The sequence below is a fragment of the Triturus cristatus genome, chromosome 1_1 (genome assembly GCF_964204655.1).
Source record: "Triturus cristatus chromosome 1_1, aTriCri1.1, whole genome shotgun sequence".
NCBI classification, from domain to species: Eukaryota; Metazoa; Chordata; class Amphibia; order Caudata; family Salamandridae; genus Triturus; species Triturus cristatus.
In genome coordinates, this window is record NC_140579.1 from 109,202,157 (window position 1) to 109,229,343 (window position 27,187).

General features: G+C 43.7%; 1 protein-coding gene across 1 annotated transcript in view; it reads right to left on the reverse strand.

Annotated features, from left to right (window-relative positions):
- LOC146869680 (uncharacterized) overlaps positions 1–27,187 on the reverse strand; it is a 173,868-nt gene that overhangs the window by 111,613 nt on the left and 35,068 nt on the right. The window contains exon 2 of the mRNA XM_085610230.1: positions 2,266–2,376. Within this exon, the coding sequence (XP_085466356.1) occupies positions 2,266–2,376 (111 nt within the window). The remainder of the gene's footprint in view (positions 1–2,265; positions 2,377–27,187) is intronic.

Sequence of the window (27,187 nt, forward strand, 5' to 3'; positions counted from 1 at the left end):
GAAAAGCTCTAGCAGTGGTCGATAATGGGTTAACAACATTAACATCCAGGATATATTTAATTGGGCAACATTGTATCATTTGCTATAGATATACTAGAAGAAGATTTGTCCATATTACAATATGGGCAATCACAATTGCGTTCTAATATGTCGTTAAGCTGGATGCTGCATGTCTCTGTTTTCCTCATACAATCTGACAGAAAAACGGATGGAAATGGCACAAAGGGAAGCAAAGTATACAATGCTGCACATTGAAAAACTGGACAGATTAGCCTTCACAGTGGCAGAATCACCATCCACAGAATGGTTAGTCCACGGCCACATAACTCCCCCAGTCACAACCTTTCAATTCCAATATTGCCTAGAACAAATGCAGGCAGGCAGATATGAAGAAATGGGTAGGGAATTAATCAAGGTATCTTGGAAATTGCCGTATAGATTTCGATGCTAAACTGGGGAAAAGAAGTCGTTCTAAACGGTCCTACCTGCGAGAATACCTTAAATTGATCACTTATATGCCAGGATATAATGCTTCATGGGGCCTGTAACGGTTCAGTAGCAAACTTGTCCTGTCACTTAGAGGGTGCCCCAGCTGCCATGATCACTCCAGTATTCAGACTACTTTCAAATGGGAGTTACTTGATGCTGAGCGATTAAGGTTGCTGTGGGATGCTTCCGGTCATCGCATACCTGGTAACTGTAAGTTCCGGGGTTACTTGCTGAATGCAAGTATTGTTTCCCCCAACACATACAGTCTGGGAGGCTCCACTATGGCTTTCATTAAATATTTCACTAATACAGTTTGATACTTTGAGCAGAATGAAAGCCATGCTTTTTGTCTCCAAGTAGCAAGGTCTTCAGCAGAGATACAGGCACTTGTATGTACAAATTGCCCTTTCCATTCTGCAGAAATGGTAAATCGCATCTTAAACATGTCTGATACAACAGGCATGGTCCACCTATTTAAGAACATAGGTTTTGGACTGTTAAGCAGCTTTCAGACGGTCCTCGGGGTTATACCAAACTTTATAAACTCTGTATTTGGAAGCATTAGTGGAGGACTGCCGCTGATCATGTTTCTAATAGCAGGTATCCTGATTGGCGTGTTTTTGCTACGCAGTGGACATCCCAGTCACCAAGGAGATGGAAACAGTTCTCCTTGAGAGAAAATACCGTGACCGCATGGTACCACTTCTAGGCATACCTCGCCTAAGGGACCTAAGTGCTTCTTGGTTCCTTTAATTTAGACCAGTCTGGGTGGACTGTATCTTACTTGTCCTCCGATGCCCGTTTTGCGGAGAAGAATATGTGTTGGATCTCTGTCTGACACTCCCATCATGTGCGCTGCCGGACGTTGACGCTTTACTGGACCCAATAACGGCCCATGTTTTGCAGTGTCCCCAGTATATTCCCATGTTGATGTCGGCATTCTTAGAGCCCAGCAGGCAACATCTGCGCCTGTTGGTACAGACAACGGCTCCTCCTCTGACACCCAGGCATTGGATGGCGCACAGGCTGCCCCGACTGTGGACAGTACGGAAAATTATCTGTGCTCAATAGTCATAATCTGTGAGGTGTTACAGGGACCGCCAACTTCGGAAGCAAGCAACAAGAATGTTGCGTCTACCAGCCAGGACACAGGTGCTGGGAAGAAATTCAGCTTTTGAAAGCAAACCAGAAAAATACAAACTCTCTATCAAAATGGACATTCCTTTCACGCATGTATGGCTTTCAAAATGCTTGTAGTAGTTCGGACTATCCCTAGGGACATATTAGAGCAGTAGCCTATCTGTCAATTTCTAATACTTTCCCCTTTTTAACAATTATTTTTTTAGATTTTTTTAGGAAAATGTTTTTAAACAAATGTTTTAACACTATCAAAAATGTTTTTGTATATTTGCATCACACAGACCTCTACTTGAAGTCTGCTGAGGGTTTGCATATTTGCAGTCACACTCCCACCATGCTTTCTAAGACTGGGCTGCAGGAATCTTGGCATTTATCTTTTGTATTTTTTGTCCAGCACATTTTATAGCCCATATCATCATTTTGAGTACAACCACCCCCCGGCAGTTTACTGTTAGCCCTGATTTTGATCAGGAAGGTCAGTGCTACTGGTATGAGGGATATCCTAGATTCTGTTTCCTGTTTTAAAAAGCTCAAAGCCCATGAATGCTGTATCTAGCTCTCCTGGGAACCAAATACTCCTACTTCATACACTCCTGTACCAGACCCTGAATGTCGTCACCTGCGCTCCATACTTACCAACTGGTGTGGGTTTGAGTGACAGTTTGGGTGCCCAACTGCGCTGACGTCTTATATGGAAGGGGTCTTGCTTGCCTTGGCTTATGTTACCAACCTCCATGACATAGGCATCTTAAACGAGACAAAGCATCAACAAATTAGCCTTGCAGCTGTGCACAAACCAAGCAATGAACTTAAAGTCCCAACATTTAAGATTCAGAGTCCTCAACAGCGCCTGGATGTGAGGCTAGTTAGCTGTATATTCAGCTCTTGCACAAACAACCAAATGTCTGAAATATGGTTCGTGTGAACTAACATCCCCCCCACACTTCCACAGCCACTGCAACAAATCTAGAAGAGCCAACGCGATCCTTCTCTAGCTGGCTAGAAGCAGCAGGAAATAAACTAGCTTCTAGAAAAATGTACTATCCCACAAGACGGCAGCTCTCCGCCCCTTGGTACTCTCAGGAACTAAGGGAACAAAAATTGATTTGAAACACATCTGGAGAGAAATTGGAGAAAGGAGTATAAGGATAGTGATAAGGAGCAATATAAACGTGGCCTTGCCAAGTACAAACAGCTGATTCATTATGCAATACCTTTATTCCTCTCCACTAAGATTAACAATGCAAAAAACTCAGCAAGGGAATTATTTAACACAGTCACTAGTTTGGCCAATCCAGTGGCTATTACATCTACGCCTAGTCAGGAACTCTGTGAAGAATCTGCCAGATTCTTCTATGGGAAAGTGGATGCCATCTTCTCCACTTTCTCTAAAGTAACATCTAAGACTACCTTGGGCCAAATGGATGACTTAAATACAGAAAAAAAGCTCAACTGGACAAATTTGCCCAGCTTACAGTTACAGAGACCTTTAATCTTCTTATGCTGGTTAAATCTGGCTCCCCTTCTGACCCTTGCCCGATACCTATATTAAAGTTAGTGGCAGAACCGTTCTACCGAGTCTTGACCTCCATTTTTAATACTATGTACTCAGAGGGGTATTTTCCACTAGAATGGAAAAAAAACTCTATTCTGCCTCCATTAAAGAAACTGAATCTTGACGCAAAAGACCCCAACAATTTCAGGCCTATATCCAAACTCCCGGTACCTGCAAAAATTGTTGAGAGGAATTTAAATACGCAACTTAGTCAATTTCTGGAGTTTACGCAAGCTTTAGACCCAACCCAGTATGGCTTTAGAGGGGGGCATAACACCGAATCTGCTCTCCTGAAATCTACTGAAGAGATCCAGACCATTTTAGATCAAGGGGGCAAGGCTGCTTTGATCATGCTAGATCTTTCTGCAGCATTTGATTCAGTCCATCACGATCTGTTGATGGAACGGCTGCAGGAGATCGGAGCACAGGGCTCTGCCTGGAGACTTCTGAGATCTTTTCTGTCAAACCGGAGTCAGTCAGTGTCTCTGGGGGAATTCTCATCCAAGCCTTTTTCATTGCCATGTGGGGTCCCGCAGGGGTCCTCATTGAGTCCGACACTATTTAACATATATGTGTCCTCTTTGGCGCCCCTTATTCAGTCATTTGGGTTTAGTTTGACCTCCTATGCGGATGATACTCAAATCGTGGTGTCATTACAACCAGCTGAGTGGAGGAGCACGGCGCTCCGTTTTCAGGACTGCATGAATGCCTTAGGGATTTGGATGGCTCAAAACTGCCTTAAACTGAACTCTGGTAAGACGGAGGTGGTATGTGTTTTGGCAATTATCTTAATTTCTGGATCCCGGAACGGTGGCCAGACACCTTGGGTCCTCTCCCCTCACCTAATAGGAAGGTAAAAAACCTAGGAGTGTGGGTGGACCAGAAGCTTAGTTTCAGAGACCAAGTAAATTCAGTGGCCTCTGCTACGTCCTTTGCTCTCAGGTCCTGCAAGAAAATTCTGCCGCTTTTACCTAAAGAATGTCGCCAAACAGTCATCACAGCTCTCACCATGTCTAGGCTGGATTATTGTAACACAGTCTGTATTTCAATATCCAGGAAGGAATAATGCAGAAGCTGCCACTCCTGCAGATTGCAGCTGCTAGACTGGTGTCGGGCATTCCAAAATACGCACCAATCTCGAAGGAAATACGGAAGCTTCACTGGTTGCCAGTTGGGAAGTGTACCCAGTTTAAAGCTGTGTGTCTGGTTCACAAGGCACTTCATGGGACTGGTCCAGCTTATTTCAAAGAGCGGCTGTATTGGTATACTCCAATCAGATCATTGCGCTCATCTGATGCCAAAATGGTATATGTAGAAATATGTGACCTAGAGCATAATGATCTAGACAGGGTGTGCACTACCTGATACACTCCTGTGTGAGTGTGTGTAGACTAATCTTACAAAAACACTTAAAACTCTTTTCACATGAGTGAATCATTTTAACAAATGGGACTCAAAATTCTTCATAATTAACCATCGTCTCCGCAATTCAAAAAAATCGTTCAAAGGATGAATAAACAATCGACCGCTTCCTTCTTGATGATAAACTTCTTTAATTCACTCTGAGAAAGATGACTCCAAATCAACAAGTTCCAACAGTCCATGTTATGATGATCCTAAACAAAAAGTGTTGTTTCTTTTTAATCCCAATGCATTTCGGGTGTAACCAGCACCCTTCATCAGGGCATATCTAAAAACAAATACATCATTTCATTTCTCAAATATTCATATATAAACAAAACTGTCTCATTTGAAAGAACACATGCTGACATGAATCTTGTAAGTAGACTTGAACAGAACGAAGTAGACCCATGTTGTTCGGGAAAGTCTGAAAATGCAACATAAATGAGCTTAGAGTCCAAAAGTTTAGATAAAGACTGATAGAATGAGGTGTAAATCAATCAATCAATCAATCAAAGCATTTATATAGCGCACTACTCACCCAGAGGGTCTCAAGGCGCTAGGGGAGGGGGGTCCGCTACTGCTCGAACAGCCAGGTCTTGAGTTGCTTCCTGAAGGCGAGGTGGTCCTGGGTCAGGCGGAGGTGGGTCGGGAGGGAGTTCCACGTCCTGGCGGCGAGGAAGGAGAAGGACCGTCCCCCTGTGGTGGCTCTTCGGATGCGGGGGACAGTGGCGAGGGCGTGGCCGGTCGATCGAAGCTGGCGTTTGGGAGCGTAGAAGTTGAGGCGGCTGTTGAGGTATCCTGGGCCTTGGTTGTGTAGGGCTTTGTGTGCGTGGGTGAGGAGACGGAAGGTGATTCTCTTGGTGACCGGGAGCCAGTGCAGGTCTCTCAGGTGTCCGGAGATGTGGCTGCGACGGGGGATGTCCAGGATGAGTCGTGCTGAGGCGTTCTGGATCCGCTGAAGTCTTTTCTGGAGTTTGGCGGTGGTTCCGGCGTAGAGGGAGTTGCCGTAGTCCAGACGGCTGGTGACGAGGGCCTGGGTGACCGTCTTCCTGGTCTCGGTGGGGATCCACCGGAAGATCTTTCGTAGCATGCGCAGGATGTTGAAGCACGACGAGGAGACGGCGTTGACTTGTCTGGTCATGGAGAGGGTGGAGTCCAGGATGAAGCCCAGGTTGCGTGCGTGGTCTGTTGGTTTGGGTGCGCTGCCTAGGGCGGGGGGCCACCAGGAGTCGTCCCAGGCGGAGGGTGAGGATCCCAGGATGAGGACTTCCGTCTTGTCCGAGTTCAGTTTCAGGCGGCTGTTCTTCATCCATTCGGCTACCTCTTTCATCCCTTCGTGGAGGTTGGCTCTGACGGTGGCGGGGTCGTTGGTGAGGGAGAGAATCAGCTGGGTGTCGTCGGCGTAGGAGATGATGTTGAGGTTATGCTGGCGTGCGATGTCTGCGAGGGGGCTCATGTACACGTTGAAGAGGGTTGGACTGAGCGAGGAGCCTTGAGGAACGCCGCAGATGACTTCGGTGGCTTCAGATCTGAACGGGGGGGAGGCGGACTCTCTGTGTCCTTCCGGCGAGGAAGGAGATGATCCACTCCAGTGCCTTTTCCTGGATTCCGACGTTGCTGAGACGCTGCACTAGTGTACGGTGGCAGACAGTGTCGAAGGCCGCGGAGAGGTCTAGGAGGATGAGGGCCGCTGTTTCTCCATTGTCAAGCAGAGCTCGGATGTCATCGGTGGCTGCAATCAAAATAAATAGCAACACAAACACACCTAGCACACACCACGTGAACCATAACTTAATCACCTCGTGTGTTCAAGTAAAAGAAAACCGAACTCGATGTGTGATGAAACAAAATATCTACCTGATGGAAATCTTAAACAAGGACCGAGTCACTTGTTCAAATATATCAAGTTGCCTGTAAAACCAAAAGAGATAAATATATTGTGTGGCTCAAAGACATAGGACACTAGCGTGTATAACAATGGTACTGATAATTCCAGAGAGTGCACAACGCTCACCTGGCATTTGGCAACGCCGTTTGTGGCAATATACTGTTCCTCAAGGTTGCGTAATGCAGACTCATGAAAGTTGAACAAATTGAATGGTGTAGCCTGCCGAGTATCACACTCAACGCCACCTCTCAATGCAAAGATGCGCAAGTATTCTGTGAAGCAAAGTGTAAGCTATTACTAGCTGTATGCATGAACGAAATGCCGAATGGCATATTTTCTGTTTAATTGTAAAGCAACTTACTGCTGAAGTGGCGCGCCTTCCTTCTAAACCGCGTAACGTGTTTGTTTGCCGCCTCTGTGCTTTTTAATGGAACAACAACCACGTTAACGCGTTCTGCGTGTTACGTTTGTGGATAATAGAAATAAATGAAGGATGCTAAACTAATCTGAACTGTTAAGGGACTGAATTCAGCAGCCATCTTGTAGGGACTACAATATTATATGAAAAACTAAACAACACGCTAATCACTAATCAGAAAATTAAAAGTGAACTAAAATAAAGTAGAGTAATATGAAATAAAGTAAAAATGATGTCCACACCCGTGTTCTCAAACATCAAAAATCACAATCAGTGCTAGTGCTATTCAACAAAAGTTCTGAAGACCGACCCGTGTACTACTCAAAGTGACCCAAAACCTGGTGCATTTCCCAAATAAATGAGTTTAGCATCATTCATTTATTTCTATTATCCACACACGTAACACGCACAACGCGTTAACGCGGTTGTTGTTCCATTAAAAAACACAGAGGCGGCAAACTAACACGTTACGCGGTTAGAAGGAAGGCGCGCCACTTCAGCAGTAAGTTGCTTTACAATTAATCAGTATATATGCCAGTCGGCATTTCGTTCATGCATACAGCTAGTAATAGCTTACACTTTGCTTCACAGAATACTTGTGCGTTGAGAGGTGGCGTCGAGTGTGGTACTCGGCAGGCTACCAGTGGCGTAACGAAACTTGAGGGGGCCCCCCTGCAAAACACAGGGAGGGGGCCCCCACCCGGCGGCCCGGCTCACCTCCTACCACTTTGCCCCACCGCCCAAAAATCTGGCATATTTTGATTTGAAACCTCCAACATTTAAATGAAATGCCTCTATATAGTCTTTCTCAAAGTTCTAATTAGAAAATGGGAAACCCTCTTAACATATAAGGTACCCCATTTGTAACAATAATGCCAGAAGGAGATTATTTAATTGAGGCAGCAATCAGAACAATGCCAAGGAGTGATCCTATTGTCTCAGAAACTGCATCAATTTGAACAATGCCAAAGAGCGATCCTATTGTCTCAGGAACGGCAGCAATCAGAACAATGCAAGGAGCGATCCTATTGTCTCAGGAACGGAAGCAGTTTGAACAATGCCAAGGAGCGGTCCTATTGTCTCAGAAACTGCAGCAATCAGAACAATGCCAAGGAGCAGTACTATTGTCTCAGGAACAGCAGCAATCAGAACAATGCCAAGGAGCGATCCTATTGTCTTAGGAACGGAAGCAATCAGAACAATGCCAAGGAGCGATCCTATTGTCTCAGGAACGGCAGCAATCAGAACAATGCCAAAGAGCGGTCCTATTGTCTCAGGAACTGCCTAAGGCTGTAGAAAAACTATGAAGGGTCTGAATTAGAATTGACACAAGATTTAAGGCACACATATTACAGACATGTGCGAGCAACACCATAAATAACACTGCATGTAGAATAAAAACAAACCATATCAGCAAGTACCTAATGACAATCTATACAAACTGTAGTTGGTAAAGCAAAAGAAAAGTGCAAATACTTTCAAAGTGCACAATAAAGCAATCACCAGTCCAGCAATAAACAAAAATCAAGCATGTTTAGTAAAACAATTAACTTTCTTTCTTTCATCATAATGAAAATACATTCAAAGCGCATGATAACAACAAGTCCAGCAGTATGCAAAAATGAGGCCAGGTTAGTCAAACAATTCCCCCGTTTAGTGTGTGCATAAAGGCACATATATTTCAAAGCAACTGGTAAACAATAACAACTACAGCACCATACAATAATCAAACTGGTTTAAACTAACAATTTCCTTTTTGAAGTGTCAAATATTTCAAAGTAACTAGCAAAACAGTAACAAGTACAGCAGGCAGCAATAAACAAAAATCAAACCACTTTAGTCAACCAATGACCTTTTGGTCTGTGCTTGTGTATGAAGGTGCAAATATTTCAAAGTGACTTGTAAAACAATAACAAGTACAGCAAGCAGCAGCATACATAAATCAAACCTATCTAGTCAAATTACTCCCCTTTTGTTTGTGCACCACCACAGAAACACTTATGCAGAGTTTAAACATTCTGCACCTTTGCTTTTTTTTTTGCTGAACATTATGCACAAAATATCTTTTCCATGGACCTAGACGTGCCAGCCCATGTGGTAATTAGGGTCCTCATATTCGCAGATGACACCAGGAACATCTTAAGGATATTAGGGGCCAACCGCCAAACATATTTTGGGGACCCCTGTAAGAACAGTTTTGAATTTATGATCCTATTTTAGCTCTTTCATGCCCTCTTTGGGTGAGTCACAGACTGTGCACAAACACACTAGTCCAAATTCTTAATATGTTTACATGCAATAATCATGGATAGTGATGCGTGTTTTCAATATTGTAACACAGCAGCATATTATTGCAAATAATGTCTGTGATGCTCTCCCATTTCTCATATGTGTGAGGTCCTGATTTGACCCAAAAGAAAATGTTAGGGATTTTGCATGAAACAAAACATTCCTCTACAAAATGTCTGTAATAGACACACATCACCAATATTGAAAAAAAGTGACGGAAAGATGTATTTAAAACAATCTGTTCAAGAATCATTTAATGCCATCAGGGCAAGGCTCTACAGAACAGAGCTGGTTTTATCAGGTTTTATCAGGGGGCCCCAGAAAATCTGGGGCCCTGGGCCGGAGCCCACTTTGCCCATGCCTCAAAAAGTCTCTGGATGGCATCTGACAGACTTTTTTGGCACGCCCTTCCTCCTCCTTTTCCATGAATTCCCTCACTATCACTCACCAACAATGCACATCATCTCTCTTTAGCACCTTTCTGAAAAACATTTAATTTTTTTATAGCACTACTCACACTCAGTTCTGTGATCTGCATGGTACACATTCTTTGTAGCAGGCTCATTAACTCTGCGCTGTGTGGGTGACAGGAGTGCCCATGTGAGTTCACAGTGAGCGACGCAACAGTGTGAGAGTAGGGTAAGAGGAGTGACGACAGGGTGAGTGAGTTGACCATATGAATTTGGGTGCAGATGTAAGTGCAGAGTGGGATGAAAGAACTCATGGTTAGTGATGGGCTTTTTTAAATGAGATGGCAGACTGAGCAGTTAGGGGGACAGGTGAGTGAAGTGTGACATGAGTGCAGGGTGAGTAGTGTGCTTGTGTGACTGCAGGGTGAACAGCGCAAGTGTATTGTGAGTGCAGAGTTATCACTGTGAGTGCAGGGTGAGCGGGTGAATGGTGTGAGTGCATGGTGATCAGCGTGAGTGCATTGTGATTGCTGTAAGTGCAGGGTGAGCGTAAAAGTGAAGGGCGAGAATTAGGAGTGAGTTGTCTGATGCAGGGTGCATTCCCAGACACTTTAAGTAACTCAGCATGTTATTGATGGCGGCGTAGGCATTTCAGATACAAGTTAAACTATTGCTATTATGGCGTTAATCAGGGATCGAGGGTGGAGGAAATAAATCATGTGCTGATCCTGCAACAAACAGCCAGTCTTATGATTAGGGTCGCCAGCTCATTATTTTGATGTCCCAGACGGGGAAAAAATAAGCAGTCACCTAAAGCTTTCAGCACTTATCTGTGCATACTTTGAACAACAAATATAAATAGAAAGCACTTTTAATTGTGTTCTAGGGCTGCCTGAATGATACATGACTGATAATTAAAGTGAACAAAGACAGAAAAGTCACATAACGAATCAATACATACTTTATTTATAACCCTGTTTAGTGTCAAGATTAGGTCTTTCCAGGCTCTTTAAACAACACATTTCTGGCATTTTTCTTTTGGCAAACTTACTTTATATTTCTTTTCATGGAATGCATTCTCACACTACAGCAGTAAATGTAAATTTCAAATGTAAGGAATTGGCAGAGTGGGGGCCCAGGGGGTACTGGAACCAGAAACAAACTAATGGGCACATGCATCAAAGCAAACACCGGTCGCAAACGGGCAGATGCTCAGAATCTCCCTTTGCGACCGGTATTTTTGCATTTGGGATGCATCATCCCAAATGCAAAAATTGCAATTTAAGGAATCCCTAAATTGCGATTCCTTAAATTGCAATTGCATTTAAGGAATCATAAATTGAGATTCCTTAAATGCAATGCATTAAGGAAAAAAAAATAGTGATTTCGCTAATAGCGGGAGCAAATTACCATGAAGTTGAACTTCATGGTAATTTGCAGAAACTTTGAAAAATGCACTTTTGTGCATTTTTCAAAGATTCATGTTGCGCACACACATTCCCTTAGAGCATGTGTGTGTGCAACATATGTGCACTGATCAATTTCAGGGGTGCAATAGGGTGTCATTTTGACACCCTTGCAACCTTTAAATTGCATGAGCAATTTGCGAGTACCTACTGGTACTCGCAAATTGCTCATGCAATCTCCAATTCATTCCTATGGGCCTGGAGGCCCATAGGAATGAATGGGACGGCATTCCTTAATTGTGACTCGCAATTTGCGAGTCGCAATTAAGGAATTTGTAGGAATCGCTATTTTTATAGCGATTCCTACATGCATTGGCTTTTGCAATTCCTTAATTGCGATTCCTTAAAAATCGCAATTAAGGAATCGCAAAAGTCTGGGATGATGCATGTGCCAGATAGCCTCTGTAACCAGTTTACAAAGGTATGTAAATCTGCAAATGGTCTCTGGCCTCAAGGCAGTTGCTTTCAACCCCCTTGCTGCTGGGCCTGGAAGCTCAGGTCACCTGCACCCACCGCACGTGGCAAGCACCATTTAATTTATGAGGCAGGACTGTTATGAGGCAACTCACTGGTGCAACCAATGCCAGCGAGAGAGTGTAGTGCTGCCTGTGTGCGCTACAGCACTGATGGGGCCCCAGGAGGCTGGAACACGGGGGCTGCTGCGGGCATAGCTGCCAAGGTTTCAGATTGCCATGTGTGACATTTTCATAATTTCAGAGTAATTATGAGTGACATTTAAACGACTATGAGTGACTCTTTCTTGCGAGCAAAATTATGAAACGAAGACAATCAAAACATATAAATATCAAAAATTACACCCATTTGAGCAAGAAGAAACTTGAAGATCGTAAAACACCAGAAATGGTGCAAAGCACCAGAAATGGAAGGGCACTCAGTCATGGAATGGCACAGTATGGCCTCTCATTGTATAGTAGATGGTCATGTACTGTGCGTGTTGTCTTTCCCTTCCACAGAGGCCAATGGGCCATTTCCAAGCCATGCCATCCTTGAAGAAGCACACCTGCAGGGCATAGAGACTGCACCGCAATACACAGGGCGCAGTGCTGGCAACGTAGAACCACCTTGATACAAACTAACTTCCGGGGCCAAACATCGTTAAAAAACACATACCGAAACCTCATGCCGGGAAACAGAAATCAAAGGTTTTTGGCAACCTATGTGTTGGAAGTGTGTTTTGTCAAGTTATTAGGAGTGTTTTATAACACAGGGCTGCTGGGAACACGGTTTAAGCACATGAAATGGCTTGTGGTACACATCATGATCAGTATGAAAACTCCCATGTTGTATGTGGGGGTAAAAGGAATATTTAAAACACCTCCTGATACTTAACCTGTACATTCCCATGTGCTTTTATGAAATACAAGTTTGCTGCCTGCTGCAGAGGCGCCCCTAAGATTGCCAACCTTTGCCCACACTGGGCCCCCTCCGTGCCAGCAATCCATCAGGGGAGCACCAGGACTCCACGTGAATAGTTACAACACACAAATCCATCTTAGCTGCCTAAGTGTGACACTGACTCGTGCACAGACAGGCACCATACTGCAGTAGCCTCAGGCTGAGGCAAGAGCTGTGCAGTAAGTAATCTCACGGCAAAACCAACAGCTAGTATGACTGTCAGAAGAGACCCACCTGTTTTAAATTATTACCCCCAAGATACAAACGAAGCACGGCTGCCAGAAAGCTGACTGCATTTGCCAACAAGCGCTTGAAACAATGTACCTACGTACCTGTGGCATTGCAGCCAAGTTTTTAAGATTGCTGATGTGCGACATTTCGATTGCGATTCCAATCGCAGAGCCCACCAAGGCACCAAAGGCATGTATTAGGCACAAGTGGTCTCAGAAGTGTAAGAAAGTGCACATAAAATTCCCAACTTTCAAGGTTGTACGAGGCTTTGAACATATCCCAGCCCTACACGTTCTGTTTTTTCTGAGCGCGAAAATGCAACAATCATAGAGAAAGGCCTTTTCCAGAACAGTAAGGGAAGATGTAGAGCTACATCGTGTAAACCTATCGCTTCGGTGAATCAGGTAAAACATGAGAAATTGTCACAATGCACAGGCCCCTATCTATGTATGCTGTAAGGTATGTTTCTTTGGTGACTACACGGACGCCCATTACTTCTAGACTGGATGCCCATATTATGTTCTCACCTTTGATTATGGTTGCGGCTTTGCACCGTTGCGTGGCTGCATTAAATCAAATTTTTTAATCATGATGATTGTGACAATCATCAGTCCTGCCAAGCACCACGCATCAGGCGTTAGAGTAACGCGTTTTAATGTGGTGGTCCGCATCATCGCATTGAAATGCATTAATCACCATCTTTACTAATGGTCTGACCACCTGTACGCTGAGGGTAAAGCAGGGAAATGACTGCAAAAGTCAAAGCTGCCTTTACAGCAGCTAATGATGAGGGCTGGGGCAGCTGAAGCGGGGCTTGCACAGCTGGTTCCTGCGGCAGGGCAACTCTGAACAGGACAGGCACATGACGGAATTTGTGCCCCTATTGGCCCCCAGAGCAGCACACCACCGCCTGCGGCACTGTGTCACAGTGTCAGTCACTTTCTGGGGAGCTAGGCACTTGAACCCACTCCCTGTCACTCTGGCGAAGTACCCATGGATAGCTACCTCCAGCAGTTGCCAATGCACCAGAGAGTGGCAGTGCAGGGGCGAATCGGGATAATTAAAGGGAAACGCGATTCCTGAAGAGGCCGGAGGTAAGCAAGGAACTGGCGCCAACCCCAGTGTCAGTGACCTTTTGGCGGCTTCACATTCTACCGCTGGTGAAACATGATGAACGAATGGCGGGTAGTCAATCACACAAAACTTTCTAGCTACTTCCATTCTCTAATGAAGCCTCTGGCTCCTGGGCTCTCACCGGTCTGGTGTTATGTTGGTAGACGGTCACTGACTTTCGTGATGCTGCTTGAGGAGGATCTGGTCAGCGCAAGCGGCAGCAGGAAGTATTTAATTATTTAAAATTGATGCCCGCAGCCGGGCCCCGGGATTTGCTGCTGCCTCCCGGTGCTGGCTGAGTTTAAATATAGTAAGACTAACACTTGTGTTTGACCTCATGACCTGGCATGTGCAGGTTAGCGCCCTTGCATTTCTGGTGCTTTACAGCAGTTACACGATCATCTAAGAGACAGGAGTTTCTTTGTGTAATTTCTGATATTTATCTATTTCCCTTGTCTTCATTCCCGTGTCCACGCACACAAAGCCCTACACGACCAAGGCCCGAGCTACCTCAACAGCCGAGTCAACTTCTACGCTCCCAAACGCCACCTCCGATCAGCCAACCACGCCCTCGCCGCCGTCCCCCGCATCCGAAGAGCGACTACAGGAGGAAGGTCCTTCTCCTACCTGGCCGCCAAGACCTGGAACTCCCTCCCTACCGACCTGCGCCTGACCCAAGACCACCTCTCCTTCAGGAAGAAGCTGAAGACCTGGCTGTTCGAGCAGTAGCGGCACCCCCCCCTTCCCCCCCCCCCAGCGCCTTGAGACCCTACGGGTATGTAGCGCGCTTTACAAGTGTCACTGATTGATTGATTGTGTTTTAAGGCTCATTTTGATAGTGTATGTAGAAATCTATTATGGTGTAGATTAAATAACCAGAGATTCCACCCATTATGGCCGGAACCATTATGTCTTCAAATGAAAATATGTGGGTATGGAATAAATTGGGAATGGATATTTTTTTCTCCTCATAGAAATTTACCAACCATGTTGTGAAGCAAAAGTGCGTGCCTAGCCCTGCTACGTAATTATGCATTCCATTTTTAGGTCTCGCCTGACCCAGCGCATGCGCTGCTCTGGCGAGACTTTTAGTAAGGGCTTCAAAAATGCTACCCACGGCCGGCCTACAGCTTGCGTGCATGCGCGCGCTGATAAGCAGAGGCGCCACATGGCTTTCCTCGTCATGCTCATTAAGCGCATCGCTCGCCGCGCTTGATTGCGATCACTTTCACTTTCGCGGCTGGCTTTTTATACACCTTAAGTGCGCTTGATCATGTTTGCGATCATTTTCACTTTTGCGGACGGCTTTTTATACACCTTAAGTTAAATGCCTTCAACTTTCAACAAAAAGTGCCTGTCACATACTTACATATTTTTTTCCTAGATATTTATACTCCCTTGCATCCTATTTAGGATTTCTGGACCATCCCCGCATGTTCCTAACATACCAATAGAATGCGACATTTAAAGAAGCCATCCAGTGAATAATTTTACAGTAGAACTCAGCCCCCCAGCAGACATCATTGATCAAAGCAACATTCTAGACTCCAATGCCATGCGATCCGAGAAGTAAAGGAAGTTTTTTTCTATGACCTGGATGGCCACTTTAAGGTGTTGAATGTGTACATTTGATTTTACAAAAAGTATTCCACCTCCACATCCGGTGGAGGATGCTTACTTAAGAACGCACCACAGCCCACCTATACCACGTTGTGTCCTGATCAGAAACATCCACTGCGTATCGCCCTTACCATCTTTATTTTCCATGTTCCACTGTCATCGCCTGAGCACAGGAAGTGCCTTTCATATCAAAGAGCATTGTGGCACATGCGCAAAGCGTCAAATCGTGCACGCACCGCTGTGGATTTTCTTTCAGCTCCTTTGAAAAGAGTGTAGGGGCTTCCGAGGTAAACAGCGAGCGACGGACCCCGCTTCTTTGACGCCGGCTGGAGGCATCTCTCCCGGCTAGGGCTGGCGATAAAAGAAGGAATGAGGGAAAAGGTCAGGCCCATTGTGCAGGCGGCTGGTGCTTTGGCAGACGACACAGAAAGTAGCCCCCAGTGTTTCTGGTGTCACATTTCAAGTGCGAACATAAACAAAACAAAATGACGGATAATTCCCCACCACATGAAAGGGTGAGACTTGGCCCCGGTGCCAGCCCTCTGCTACTGGCAGACACAGCATGTCACACCTTCATTCACGTTTTGAAGTTTCCATCCGAGCCGGTGCTGCGTTAGAGAGCAGGATAAAAAAAAATTCCCCGCAAGTTTGCCATTAATCTATCCAGCGACATGTGAATAATTAAGGCGGTTTAGGAAAGGTGCTCCCCTGGGGGCCTCGTGTGGTTTTCTCTCTCGCCTGCCTGAACACGTGCAGTCCAAAGCAATTCTGTGGCTGGGTTCTTTTCGAACGGGATGTGCACGTTAGCGTGTACTAATGAGGGTGAGTATTATAACGCCGACGAATGCTCTCCAGGCAGGACTAGCCAGTACAGTGAAATATTAATTTACCTCTGGGTGGTGCAGAACCGAAATTTACGATCAATACTGCAAGAGAACAAGGCAAGTGACGCATTGCAAGGTATTGTAATTGTATTCCTGTAGCTCCTACTAGCCCTAATGAGGCTTTGAAGCGCTTTACGCCCAGCAAGCACCACGCCTGCTCCAGAACCCAAGTTTAATGGTTAGTTCAGTGTTATTGACGAATGTTACCATTCCCGATCAATCTGATACATGCCATGTTACGGGAACAAATAAAAACAGCAAAACTTTAAAAGGCTTAAAACGTTTCCAATTAGGCAAGAATACATTTTCTAGGCTTGTGGTGTAAAAAAAGAAGATTGTGAAATAGTTGACATCTTTCCTTATTCTGGATGTGCTTAGAGCTATTTGTGGAAAAAAATGTGTTTTTGCTAGTCGCCTGTCCCCGGCGGAGTACAATAATCATATTCTTACTTGGAGAAAGCTCCTTACTCTTTCCTCCCAAAGTAACTTCTCACCGACCAACAAAACAAGCATTTGCAATGCAATAGGTCTCGCATTTGCAAAAGTTTGAGTTATTGGCATTGTAAATGACAAACCTTTTATCTATGTGTTGGTTTTGAAAACTGATAAATAAAAGGCATTGTCATTTACAATGCCAATAGCTTAAACTCTCGCAAATGCGAGACCTATTGCATAGCCAATAGGTCTCGCCTTTGGGACCTTATAAGTGTTCAGCCATGGGGGGCGTGGCTTGGAGCCCGGCTGAGATGGCGGTGCCGCGGTGAAGCTCCCGGACCGGAGCGAGTGAACACTGCCCATTACACTTTCATTTGGGCTAATTTCGGAATGCTGTGCGGGTGAACAGACACTCGCAGGGATGGCACCGCTCTGGACGCTCTCCTGGTAATTTCCGCACCATTTTTCTTCAGATTAGCGCATCGGTGGGGTCGCGCTATGCCGGCCGCCATTTTGGGTTTTTTTTGCCGCAGCTTGAATGAACCTTTTTTTTCAAAGAAAGTGTTCATTATTTTATATTTTTGCCTCCCTGCACTTCAGTCTTGTTACTTTTTCCTCATGTGGTGGCAGATGGTGGCGCAGCAGCCCAATTTCAGCCCGTCTCCTCTAGGCGCTGTGGTGATGTGGTTGCAGCTGCCATTTTGCCTCTCTCTTCATCCCTTCTGCAATCGCCTTTATATTGCTGATGAGAGCCCTGCTATCTTCAAACGCTGCCTCCATTTTTCTGGGAAATCAACATCCTTTTACTAACTAGTGACTTTCCGGCTTAAATAAATGCTTAATAAGGCACTGTGGACCTTTCCTCTTCTCATGTTAAGCGCCTCATAGCGTCTTCTCAAGAATTCAACCTATTAATCCAGAGTTGGTGACCCAGTAATCTCTGGATAATTACCAAGTCCTATTGATTATTGTCATTTATTTTTCTGTTATTTATTTATTTATTTTTCTTTCATTGTTCGCCACACGGTTACTCCATACCTCTTGAGGTTTGGGTCTGTGTCCTGTATTTTTGCTACCACGGATTTATGGGACGAACAAAAGGTACCCCCTCTGCTACTTCAAAACCCAAACGTATCTTTATTTATAATTCAAAAGTTTTTTCAGAACTTTCCCATTTGGATACTTTGGGACTCCTTGAATTCGACTTGTGTGACGCAATTATGGAGTCTACACAGTTGGCCACAGGAAAGGTTAACGGGAAGCGTTTAAAAAAGGATCCCCCTTCACCACCCAAACCGACTTCCCCGGTCTCCATGGAATTATTGTTACAGGAAATACGAGCCCTCAGGCTGTTCATGGAGGAAACCAATAACAAATTACAAATCTTGTCGGATAATTGGTCACAATTAGACGCTCGGCTTACGACAGTGGAACAGTGGGTCTCCTCTTTTCAGGACACTACCAAATGTGTTGCTTCCTTACAGTCCCAAGTATCCATGCTACACAAACAAGTTGAGGATCTTGAAAATCGAAATAGGAGGAATAACATGCGTATTTACAATCTGGCAGAGGGGGTTGAAGGCACAGACCCTGTTGCTTTCTTCAAGTCTTTTCTCCCAAAGGTTCTTCATCTACCAGAGGACACCACACTGAACATACAACGTGCTCACAGGTTGGGTCGCATTGCCTCTGCAACCGCGTCCTCACAGAAACCGAGAGGCGTCATTCTCTACTTTTTGGAGTACACAGATTTGTTAAAAGTTCTAGCTGCTGCCAAAGCTCGTCAGAAGATTTCCTGGTCTGGAGCCACATTATTCTTTGCGCAGGATTATTCCAGAGCTACTGCATCCAGACGCAAGGCCTTCCTAGACATGAGACCGGTCCTTCGATCTATGGGCACCAGATATGGTTTATACCACCCTTGTTTGTTTAAAGTCACCTACAATAACAAAACCACTTCCTACGATGATCCAGTGCGTCTGCAGAGTTTCATTAATGCACACAAGATAGACTTAATGGATTCTTCGAGACCATCCTCCTCACATGGAACTTGATTAGTTTGAAATCTCTTGTTTAGGCTGCTCTCTTTTATTTATTTTGTTTTTCCTCTTGTCGATTGCAATAGCTATGTTGTTATACATTTAAATTATTACGTATTTTCACTCTTATTTTAGGAATGTCTAACTGGTTTCTTAATTTTCATTGTCTCTCTATTTATCATTCCTATATCTTTTCTTCCACAGTTCCGTTTATGTTATGGCGTGTTTTCTCGTGGATCCGGTTGGTCTTCACTGGACGGCCCGTCTGTTTCATGCTGTTCCACCTTCCCCCATCTTTTCGTTCCCTAAGTGTAGGTATGTCTCTTGTTTTGTCTTTCGTTTTCTGTCTAGTCTTTCACTTTCCCCATATTTTCGCTTTTGGTGTCCTATCTATTCCTATTACGTCTTATTTTTTTTTCTGCTTGCCTTTGCCCATTCTTCTAATACCTATTTTTTCCAATCTCTGGTTTCAGCATTATCTCATCATCAGTAATCTCTTTCACTTTCTCCAGATTTTCATCTTTTCTTAAATGCTCATGCTTTCTGATTATTATCTCTGTCCCTTATCTGAATTTCTCTCTTCTCTCCAGTTCTTTTTACTCTCACTCACTCATAAGCATTGTTGTATTAACAAAATGGTTGGGCGCCTCACAGGTTTGGATTATTATTTTTTAGATTACTTATGTCATTGAGCGTTATTTCATGGAACGTTAGGGGTCTGAATTCTCCTATCAAAAGGCAGAGAGTTCTCACTCATTTAGCCAAATTGAATGCTGACTTGGTGTTCTTACAAGAAACTCATTTAATGGACACTGAGTCATCAAAACTGAAAAGAGGGTGGGTGGGGGATGCTTTCTTGTCTCCAGGAGATGGGAAGCGTAATGGAGTAACGATACTCTGCCGCAAGTCACTTTCAATCTCCCTATTGTCGCAAGAATCTGATGGTGATGGTAGATGGCTGCTTGTCAAATTGTTGTTTAAGGCGGTTCCAGTATCTCTTCTTAACGTTTACGCCCCTACCTCGGGTGAGTCCTCCTTCTGGTCCACATTGGCCAAACAAATTCCACACGCTATGGAGGATAATTTTATATTGGCTGGCGATTGTAACCAGGTTTTTGACCCATTTGTGGACAGGAATTCCAAGTTCCCCTTTATTCCCAATAAACAACATAAATCTTTTGTTCATACTATCAGCCACCACAAACTTTTAGATGCGTGGCGTTTATGCAATCCTACTACTAGAGAATACACTTTCTACTCTCCTACTCATCACACCCAATCTAGGATTGACTATATTTTTGTCTCCCATAACATCTCGCAAACGCTTACACATGCAGAAATTGGCCCTATTTTGCTTTCAGACCATGCTCCCGTTTTGATTGGCATCGATATTTTACCCAAATCCTCAACACCTAGAAGATGGCGCTTTAATATCGCGCTTCTTTTAAATCCAGAGTTCACTGCTTCCTTCATTGCTTTTTTTAATGACTATTTTCACCTCAATCACACTGACTGCTTACCGTTTTCAACCATATGGGATGCTTTCAAAGCTTCGGCAAGAGACTTTATCATGAGTTTTGTTGCTAAGAAACGAAGATCTGCCCGTTTACACATTAAGAATCTTCTTCAGGATATCAAAAAGTTAGAACACTCTTATTACACATCACACTCGAAGGATTGCTTAACAGCTCTTATAAGCACTAAAATGCAGTTCAACAAAAAGTCTGCTGATGATGCAAAGTTCTACGGAGGCAAAAACAAGGCTGGGAAAATATTGGCTAATTATTTAAAAATCAGGCAAAATAAATTGAACATTGATTCGATCTACGATACTAATTCCAATTTAAAATTTAAGGATGTAGAAATTTTAAACGAATTCTCCTGTTTTTATAAATCTCTGTATTCATCTGAAACGCAACCCACCACTGATTCCCTTTCACGCTTCTTTTCTACTATACCAAGGCCAGACCCTTCTTCTCTGGATTTGTCCCCTTTGGAATTGGATATTACACAACAAGAATTGACATCTGCACTCCAGCACCTTAAAAAAGATAAGGTGCCTGGCCCGGATGGCTTTACTGTTGAATTCTACCTTCATTTTTCCAAGATCCTTTTGCCCAAACTGTACCTCTTGACAGAGTCTTTCTGCTCTTCCAAAAAATCCTCTGGCTCCTTCTCTGAAGCACATATTTGTCTCATCCCTAATAAAGGTAAGGATTCTAGATTTTGTAAAAATTACAGGCCCATCTCCTTAGTTAACATTGACTATAACATTTTTTCAAAAGCCTTAGCTATTAGATTGGATTCTTATTTACCAAATTTGTTGGGAAAGGAACACTCGCCTTCTTTTCAACATTTTATCTAAAACATCTTGTTTAACACACTCCCTGGCAGCAATAGCATTAGACGCGGAGAAAGTGTTCGACAGGGTTGAGTGGACTTATTTGTTTTATACTCTTAATTCGTTTGGCTTTGGTCCTAAATTTATTTCATTGGTTTCTCTCCTTTACTCCAACCCTCGTGCTGCAGTATGTGCTAATAGTTTGATTTCCTCCTTTTTTGACTTGGGTAGAGGAGTTCGTCAAGGATGCCCCCTGTCCCCCTTCTTGTTTAATCTTGCTTTGGAACCTTTCCTTTCCAAATTACGCCTTAACCAAAATTTACACGGTTTCCAAACGTCTAATTTTCATATTAAACTTGCGGCTTATGCTGATGATATTTTGCTTTTTGTTTCTAATCCTAACGAATCGATTCCTGCTTTTCTAGCTGAAGTTCAAGCATATTCCCACATCTCTGGGTATAAGTTAAATAACGACAAGTGCGAAATTCTACCCTTAACCAAATATACTTTTAAGCCTGATTTTAGTGATTCCAATTTTACATGGAGCCCCAATCACATTAAGTACCTAGGATTGTATATCACACCCAATATTTCAGACACAGTAGCATTGTGTTTGAGTAAATGCACTCAAAAGCTTTCAGACCTGACCACTAAATGGCATCCCCTTTATCTATCCTGGTGGGGACGTCTAGATACAATTAAAATGATGCTGTCACCTATAGTCTTATATACCATATCCAACATACCAGTTCCGATTCCTGTTAAATCCTTTAACAAGATTAACTCTATATTAGTTTCCTTTTTATGGAACAATAAAAAATCTAGAATGTCCTTGCAACGGTTAATTCGTTCCAAAGATAACGGTGGAGTTAATTTTCCAGATTTCCGAATGTACCACCAAGCATTTCTCTTACGTCAGGCATCTTTCTGGTTGCTTGAATCCACGGATGACTGCCCTCTATGGACTTCAATTGAACGTTTTGTTATATCCCCTTTCTCTTTTCAGGAATACCTTTCTTTCTCGCGTAAACCGCAGTCTATTTCTACCCCCATAGTCAAATTGACCTCTAAACTTCTCCATTTACTGACTCCCCTCGCACAACACACTAAGGACTCCTTCCTCAAATCAACCATTTGGCATAATAAAAGTCTTCTCATTCATAACAGGGCCTTTTATTGGAAGACCTGGAGACAGAGAGGATTACTTTGGGTTCACCAATTATTTTCTCATTCCATCTTTTTATCTTTTCCCTCACTTACCCAACTATTTAACTTACCTCCTTCATTCATTACCAAATATAATCTTTTGAGGGAAGCTGTGCTGACTGCTTACACCCAATTATCTACTGCACCTAGTCTTTCCAATAATCCTGATTCCCTCTCACAATTTTACAACATGTTAAAGACTACTCCTAAAGCCTCTATCATCTATAGCTTTTTGCAGGATGCTCACACAATCAGGCAGAAATCTAAAATAGAGGAAGCATGGGAACATGATTTTCAAACCTCCTGGCGAATTCCTTTTTGGAAGAGTATATGGATTAAGCTACGTAAATCTTCAAGAGCTGCCAACATTACGCAAACATTGTTTTTTATCTATAACAGGCTCTTATTATCACCGCATGTCTTAAATAAAAGTTTTTCAGATGTCTCGGATACATTCTGGACATGCTCTTTCCCAAATGCTGATCTATTCCATATGTTAGTCTCCTGTACACATTTATGTGATTTTTGGAAACAAGTTTGGACTCAAATCAATCTAATTTTTGGCACTACATGTTCTTTTTCCCTTTACCGATGTTTTCCTAGGCAGTCTTTCTCCTGTCTGGGAAAACATGATATCTAATGTAAAAATTATCGATTTGCTAATTGCAGTTGCTTTTCAACAAATTACTTTAAATTGGAAGGATTCTACAAACATTTCCTATAGAGCATGGTGGTACGCTGTTTGCCATAATCATAGATTGGATACGGCTTTTGTTTACCCTGCACATTTGGCAACAAAGCGTTTGGCTTTATGGTTACCTGTTACACATTTTCTTGATATGAATGCTAAAAAGTTTTCTCAAATGCAACCATCACAACAAGAAGTTCTCAAACCCCCCTGCTCCCCTATTTGTTCCAAAATTTTTCTATGAGTTACTGATATTCAGATCTTTTGTGTATAATTAATTTCTCATATATTGTCATCCAATTCTTGGTTTGTGTTTTTCAGAATATGATTATCTGGATATGTTGATATGAGGCAAATGTTCTGTATCTTTTGTGGACACCTTTATGCTTCTTAATAAAATTTTCCTGAACTTAAAAAATAAGTGTTCAGCCATGCAACAGTTGATGTCGCACCAGGGATATTGTGCTGCATAACTAAATACTTATAAGGTCCCAAAGGCGAGACCTATTAGTTATGCCAATGCTTGTTACAATTTACAGAAGATTTAGTGCAATCTGACCTCACACCCATTAGCCGACATGGAGCAATGAATTCACTAAACAGATTTTAACAATGATAACAAAACAGAAGTTAATGCAGTAAAACAAAGGTAACGTTTGCTGGTCAATGAGTGGCAGAAGATACTCCTGGGCCAATATTACGTAATTGGTGTGGTACTGTCCCTGTCTGTGCCACTGCAAACCTTTAGGCAGGTGCTCCGGGATTAACAGGTGCAGTGTGCACAATTGCAATCAATGTGCTGCTGTAGGACAGACCCAAGAGCACGTGCAGATTCATGGCCATGGCAATGCTTCTGGCAAAGTGCGAAATAGTTATTCGCTGGGGCACCAGACTAAAACCCACTGTAAAAAGTTGGCTTAAGAGCATGTCATACTGCGACACCACGAGTGACCTTATGCTGAACTACAACCACCTACATCCCATCCTAAAGACATATGGGAGCTCCTAAGGGAGTATCCTTGAATTCAGGGGAACTGGACACACAACCCAATCTGGAGGGAGAGAAGAGCGCCAAGGTGTATAATTAATGGTGAAGAGCTGCTGGCTCTCTGACGGGGGAGGGAAAATTCTCGGGATCAGGGGTGCTAACGGCCAGAGCTAAGTCACACGGACAGCAGAGTAGGGAAATATGAAACGTATGATATCAATGATCAACGACACTAATGGAAAAGAATCATGTACCTGTTGTATTGTTACCAAGCCTGTGTGGAATATACCTGCATATCGATGTATCATAACGATTTGACTTTTGTTGAAAAATTATTTAAAAAAAAAAAAAAGAATATAAGACTGAAAAATAGCTAATAGGCTGTCCAGATGACATGTGATCAAGGAAGCCAATAAGTGATTGGCATCTGCCCATGCACGGGTTGATGCAACCGTAGCAATGCTACAGCAACACTACTGGTAGCCTGCTTTATACAAACAACCGAGGAATTATGTTATGCAATGTGATATTTGTCAACAGATTAAGCCTTCCATCAAAAGACCTTCAGCGTCTACTCTCACAGCCTCTAATATCCTTTTCAGGGTAACTTATTTGGACCATATCTGCCCTATAAATCCTGTCAACTGATATAAGTATATATTGGTGGCAATCAATTTATGTTCTCGATTCCTATTGGTGTGGACACAGAGAAATGGAAGTGATTCAGCAGTAGTAAAAGATTTGCAGTGTCTGGTTGCATTTAGGGCAGATCATACCTTTCATTCAGATGACTCTATTTTCTTGTCCTAACCATTTGATGGCTGCAGCCTGCATCCTGGGTCACATGGCTAGGTATAGCTGGCAGTTGGTCTTCGTGTACTGCTCCCAGACAGAAAGACAAAAGGAAGCTAGGGGTTCTCAGTATGGGCCACTCTGAGTTAACGAGGGGGAAGAGATGTCCGCTACCACACTTGCACATCACAAATGCTCTTCCTCAGCACTCTCACAAAGGGATTCACACTAGTCTATTGTGTCCCCAGACAAGCTGGAACCACGGCAGGGAGGAAGGGGATGCCTGACACCTTAGGGGGTGGAAGCCTCTAGAATCTTCTCCTACTTCAAAGCCTGCACCAAGTATAAATATTGGACCTCAGGCACCACTACTTCATTACACTTTTGGACCTGTACTCATGGCCAGGAAGAAGAACTGCTTTGCTGCTGAAAGCACGGATACTCTACTGGTCTGTGGCCCTCCTGAACTACTGGCCTACTGCTCTGCTGCTCTCTTGCCTGAGTAAGAATGACTAGACCTGCATCCTCTCCCCAATCTCGCCAGATGACTCAAAGGGCTAGTTGACTGGCCTCCTGATCAGGAGCCTTAGGGACACAACAGGCTTCCAATGAACCTTAATCCTGCACCTAGACCCTTATCCTTGACTCTTGTTAGTGAGCCTAAAGTGCTTTTGCCCTCCCATCTGCAGATTGTCCTGAGGTTACATAGGCACCAGGCACAAACGCTTCCATTTTATATGTTCACATTTAAAGTTGACATCTTTTTAAAGGATGACTGTTAACACACAATTGATTGTGCGCCCTCATGCGACAGTGTACTCAGAAATGGTTTACTAACAATTACCCTTCTCTATAGGCACATTATCATCCCTTAAAACATGATGTACAAGCAAGGCTAGTTACAAAGCTCAATATGTTGTTGTTTGTTGTCCATTCAGCGATAGCTATGGGTGGGTAAAATCAACAAAGACGGCTGGACCAGAGCTCAGGCACAAAACAAATGGATCCAGTTTATTATATAAACTGCCCCAAGCCTTTGTTTAGGCAGAGGAGCATTTTGATTGATTATCGAGGTCGAGGTCGCCCCACGCCTAAATCATAGTCCAGCTTAATGTCATCACTATTCTGAGAAGGACAGATGCCTGCTCTACACCAAGACTGGCTCCCAGATGACACACATCTGCAGGTTAATAGGGAGTTAGACATCTCTAAGGTATTCTGACAGAGCCGCACACCCTATGCTTTATAGGATGGGCAGTGCTAGGTAGGAGTACAATGATAGGTATTCATATAATCAACGCAAATGCACAATGGTTGAATTGTTTACTTTTTATACCACTCTTGTAATGCTGGTTACAATGTTGTGTTTTCTTTTATTAATTATTGCAGTGGATGTATTTTACACAAGAGTCCAATTGCTTTAATGCATCTTATAAAAATGTAAATTGCCTGAGTTGATAATGAAAGGGTAGTTGTGTTTCCAAGATTTCCTTGGGGAATCAGGTTTGTTAGATTCTGAGGTTGGAGGCACCATCTGGTGCCTTGTAAGGTTTAGAGGTCCAGATGGTGCACTGTGAGATTGCCAGGAGTTAGGTCAACAAGCTCTGATGGTATGTGTGGACTCAGTCCCACATACTTTTGATGCTCATGTTGCCCAAAAGCACAGACTTGCTCAAATAGTAGGAACCATATGACAGAATCAGCAGCCCTGAAGCATCTCCTCTGCTGTGTTGAGCAACCCAGAGCAGAACCGATTCATTGCTGCTCTGCATTGCAGTTCGCAGCTCGTTGAAACCTCTGCTGTAGATGCATATCCACGCAAGGATCTCCCTTCGCCTACAACAGCCTCCAGGAACCGCCAATGAGCAATGCATCCCCACGCAAGGATCTCCCATCGTCTACAACAGCCTCCAGGAACCGCCAATGCACGATGCATTTCCCCACAAGGACTGCACATCGCCTGATGCGTCACCCCGGAACCACCGCTGCACAAAGAATCTCCTCTCTCAGACCTCGCATCACTGTCGCTCTGCGACACATCTCTTTGCCGAATCTCGCATCACCTTCTCTGTACGACCCATCTCCTCACCTGGCATCACCACAGCTGCATGGCGCATACTCGATGCAAGACTTGGCAACGCATCGCAACCACGATAGAGGTACTGTTCAGTGGCCTCAAGTCCATTCCTGTAGCTAGGCCGTGCTCCATCGGGGTGAACTTGTGACTTTGTTCCGGTCTACAGTGTCCAGATAGCCACAGTTGGCGCTTTGTGGTTTTTGGAGCTATTTTGCTGGAAGTCTTTCAAATTGAATATCTCTTGCTCTGCCGATTGGATTTTTGTTGTCTTGGTCTTATTTATTAAAAACATAATTAT